Source organism: Dipteris shenzhenensis, chromosome 2 (assembly GCF_047967505.1).
Source record: "Dipteris shenzhenensis isolate YYH24624 ecotype China chromosome 2, Dip_SZ_1.0, whole genome shotgun sequence".
In the NCBI taxonomy this organism is placed as follows: Eukaryota; Viridiplantae; Streptophyta; class Polypodiopsida; order Gleicheniales; family Dipteridaceae; genus Dipteris; species Dipteris shenzhenensis.
In genome coordinates this window covers 16,391,816-16,395,654 of record NC_141597.1, presented here as the reverse complement: position 1 = coordinate 16,395,654, position 3,839 = coordinate 16,391,816, and the positions used below count along the sequence as shown (strand labels likewise).

The window sequence follows — 3,839 nt, the reverse complement described above, 5'->3', positions numbered from 1 at the left end:
ATAAGTGAGACTAGAAAGTTGGACAATGATATAAAATTGCCACCTTGGTTAAACTAGCTCATGGACACGTTGCTACTTTAAAGTCATGTTCGATGTTCACTTTGGGAATGGTAACTCACAAAGTATTCTTACTCCTTTAGATCACTTCTAGGTTAGACATAGAAAATTGCTTTGGGAATGGTAACTCACTTGAAGTATTCCTTACTCCTCTAGATCAGGTGTAGGATAGACGTACAAATTAAGTTAGTCTTTTCAATGGAGGATGTTATGGTCAAAGGTGAAATCGCTTTGGGAATGGTAACTCACAGAGTATGAGTTACTCCTTTAGATCTTTACCAAGTTAGACATACAAATTAATTTAATATTTGGGACGGTTATGGTTAAAGTGGAACTCTCCGCCCATTACAGAGAACACATTTCTCGCATGGTTTAACGGTTTGTTAGACAAATTTGCATCCTCGAACAGTGTCGATGCTTTGTTAGACAATTTTGTAGTGACAATACGATTCCTTTCTTATCAATCATGGCATGTATGCTCCTCTTATTTATTAGAGCCGGTAGGGCTTGAATCTACTCCGAGTTCAAGAGTTTACAATTGTAACTTGCGAGGAACTTTATCCTTTCAATCATGTGTGAATCTAGTATGATCTTATTCTCTTGAGACTTTGAATTATGGAAAGAAGAAAGGGGCTGTGGTGGATTTGGTTTCTCGATTGGTCGAATGGGACATGGTTTTCCGAGAAACAACAAGGAGACACGTGGACCAATGCGACGAGATAAGTAAGGATCTGCTGTCCAAGAAAGGACGTCACAAGAGACGGCGTGCCGGAAGAACTGGCAGGGTCCGCCTCACTTTTGGACGGACGGTACCGATTTTGTTGGGCGATTTCGTGCAAAATCGTCCACCAAATCTGTCGTTTTTATTCGTCCACTTCCCCTTCTCTTCAACCGCCTTTCCGGCAATCTTCCACACCCATCGCCGCTCTTTCCATCGACACTGGTACAACTCGAGACCTCTGCGGCGATTCCTCATCATTTCGCGTACGTAATTCTCTCAAGCTCCTCCGTGCCTCTTGTTGCTTGTTGGTTTCATGGATTGTAGCGCTTTGCAGCACGAATCGGTCCTATAATCTTGAAAAGAAGGAACATTGGACACACTCAGAACGCTTATCCTGGCAATTCCCTGAAGTTAAAATGTTTTACAGGTGCTATTATCTTTACTTGGCATTGCTTGCAGAAGAGATTGATTGCACGGTTGTGTACTTCTGGGACTCAGCGATAGAGGAAACAATCCAAAGCCTATTTGGAATTCCAAAGACCAACACTGTTAATCTGCGAGATGAGGATACGGATCTCCCGCCGAAGCTCTGGGATCGACAATGCAACCTGTGAGTGAGCAGGCAATTCTGATGCACCCTTTTCATCACGAAATTGTTATGAAGATTGCTATTAGAAGGCCCAAGTGTGTCATCATGATGTTTAAACACCCCTTCGCTTTCAAAAGTCTGTTCATAATCTTGCAACCGCTTTCCAGATTTTGGGTAGAACTTTGACACAGTCATTCAACTTTCAGAAGTTGTATTCATGTTCATTGGCTTGAGGGAATCTCTACTCGGCTTGCTCTGTAGATCTCTGGAGTCCTTCTACCCTGCACCGGAATGCGTGGGAATGCTCCTCGTTTTTTGCCTTGCTTACATCGTTGTTAAGCACAATGTGTGGAGTCTTGGGCATTTCAATCTTACACTGGGCACACTAGATCACTTAGGCATTTATTATACAAACACAGTTTGAAAGTGCGTATTCGGCGTACCGCCACGTTGCTTGAGCGGCGAGCGGACTTCGAGTGGAAGAGCCAAGGATGATGCATTCAGGCTGGGAGATAGTTGACCTTCACATGCCGTGAGTGAAAGGGTGAGCTAAAATTTAGAGATTTTGCTACATCGCAGTACAGCAACAACGCACCATCCTTAGGTTTTGGTCCGAAGGTACCGTTGCTCTTTTTGTTTTCAGGCACGACGTTTGATACTCATCCGTGGTCACGAAAAAGCCTTCAACAGAGAGTCTCCTCGTCCGATTGGACAAGATGGAAGCAGAGACTTCGTCAAGTACCAAGGAATCGAATATCTCATTGGACGTGAAAATGTGGGATAGCTTTTCCAAAGTGCAGAAAATCCTGCACGAGAACAGTGTTTTGATCGGCGAGATCAATCAAAACCAGGCGTCAAAGATTCCTGAAAAGCTCAACAGGAACGTGTCACTAATTAGAGAATTGAACAGTAACATTGCCCAAGTTGTTGATCTCTATGCAGATATGTCCACATCGCTTTTGAAATCTAGAGATTCTCAGAGTTGATTTCAAAGCTGCCGCCTTCGCATCTACTAGTAGATCAAAGGTCCCCTTGAAAGGAAAACTTCCGAGAACTCATACTCTCTCTCTCTCTCTCTCTCTCTCTCTCTCTCTCAGATTGACATTTGGTGTATCTTTTAACCTTGGCTTAAATAGATTGAGATTTTGCTTTATCTTTAATTGAAAGTCTTTTTTAAATGGGCTAACGTGATAAAACACACTAGCTTTACACTCCCATGTCATATATGAGCACCCATATCAAGAACGAGTTTCTAGCTAGATCCTAGCATTTTCCTTGACATTTACTTGAACTTGTCCAAGCTATAATCTTTTGCTACGAGTGCTATTTTCTAGTCGACATCATAAAGATACATTAGACCATGTGCTCCTTGATTATACATCTACCCAATCACTTTAAGCACCTCGACATGTAACATTTGCGAAATGTGAAAGAGATCAGCATGCATATTGTGAATGTCACTAAAGATAGACTTTTTGAATGAACACCTAAGTAAGAAGCTTGTCATATTACCAAAAAAAGTACTGCCTCTTCTACCACTCCTTATAGGTACTCTGTGGACTTATAACCCCACAACAAGTGTGCAACAATGTCATATATTCTTCTTGCACAATGGACACATGCTATCCTACTTTCAAAGATGGCCAACTTAGCATGATTTAGGAGCAATTGGAAGAAAACACACCAATAGAGGAACGTTAGTTGCTTATTCTTTGAGATGCACAAACCTCTCTTTCTCTAGGTGCTAGGGACATTGGGACAGTTCTAGCAAGAAGAAACGTTCAAAGCAATAAACTCAAGGTTGTCAAGACATTCTAGATGAATTTTGAAGAACTTCTCATGGGTTGAGATCCACTTTAAAGATACTAGCATTGCTTGAAGTACAAACCAAAGGAGAGAGTGCTCAACAACCAAGGAGAGGAAAGAGAGGACCGATGAATAAAATAGGGGCAAATATATATTAGCCCAATGGCAAATTTAGAGCCTAGGCTTCTCCAAAATTGTCTTGGCTAATATTTGTAAGAAAACAATACAACATCTGTGCTCAACAGATAACAGGATCTCGTATGCAAGAGAGAAAAGCAGATTGTATGGAGAATAAAAAATTTGATTACTGTAAAACTGATACAATAGATGGTGCTGCCTCCCAGCTGTGCGCTCCTGTGTGCGAAGCTTCGATGGCATGCTGGAAACAGTAGAGGACAGAGGCTGGATGCTAAGGAATCAGGGCTGCTGTAGCCAATGATGAATATGGGCTTCACGGGCTTGCTCTTATATAGCCACCAGTCGTAGTAGGTTAGACCCAATTGGGAGACTGACCCAGTCCGGCCGACTGGAGGTCAGTCCCAAAATAGGCCACCGACCACACGTTAGAACTGTGGCATAGAATAGAGCAACTATCCTACAGTCTCCGTTTAGCCCAGAGCCATCCGGGATCAATCTAGGGCTCCAAATGGGCCCCACAATCCGAGA

General features: G+C 42.5%; 1 protein-coding gene across 1 annotated transcript; it reads left to right on the top strand.

Moving 5' to 3' along the window:
- Positions 1-728: 728 nt before the first annotated feature.
- Positions 729-2,084, top strand: LOC147904387 (uncharacterized). Its single transcript, XM_087391330.1, has 3 exons — positions 729-1,041; positions 1,238-1,388; positions 1,629-2,084. Exons 1-3 carry the CDS (start codon positions 729-731, stop codon positions 1,789-1,791), a joined length of 627 nt encoding a protein of 208 aa, XP_087247456.1. The 3' UTR covers positions 1,792-2,084.
- The last annotated feature ends 1,755 nt before the right edge of the window (positions 2,085-3,839 follow it).

Bases quoted from the DNA above. Each gene is read 5' to 3' on its own strand.
- LOC147904387 (XM_087391330.1), top strand. From the start codon at position 729: ATGGTTTTCCGAGAAACAACAAGGAGACACGTGGACCAATGCGACGAG. The intron at 1,042-1,237 runs GTACGTAATTCT...CATTGCTTGCAG, and splicing joins GCGATTCCTCATCATTTCGC to AAGAGATTGATTGCACGGTT. The intron at 1,389-1,628 runs GTGAGTGAGCAG...CTTGCTCTGTAG, and splicing joins TGGGATCGACAATGCAACCT to ATCTCTGGAGTCCTTCTACC.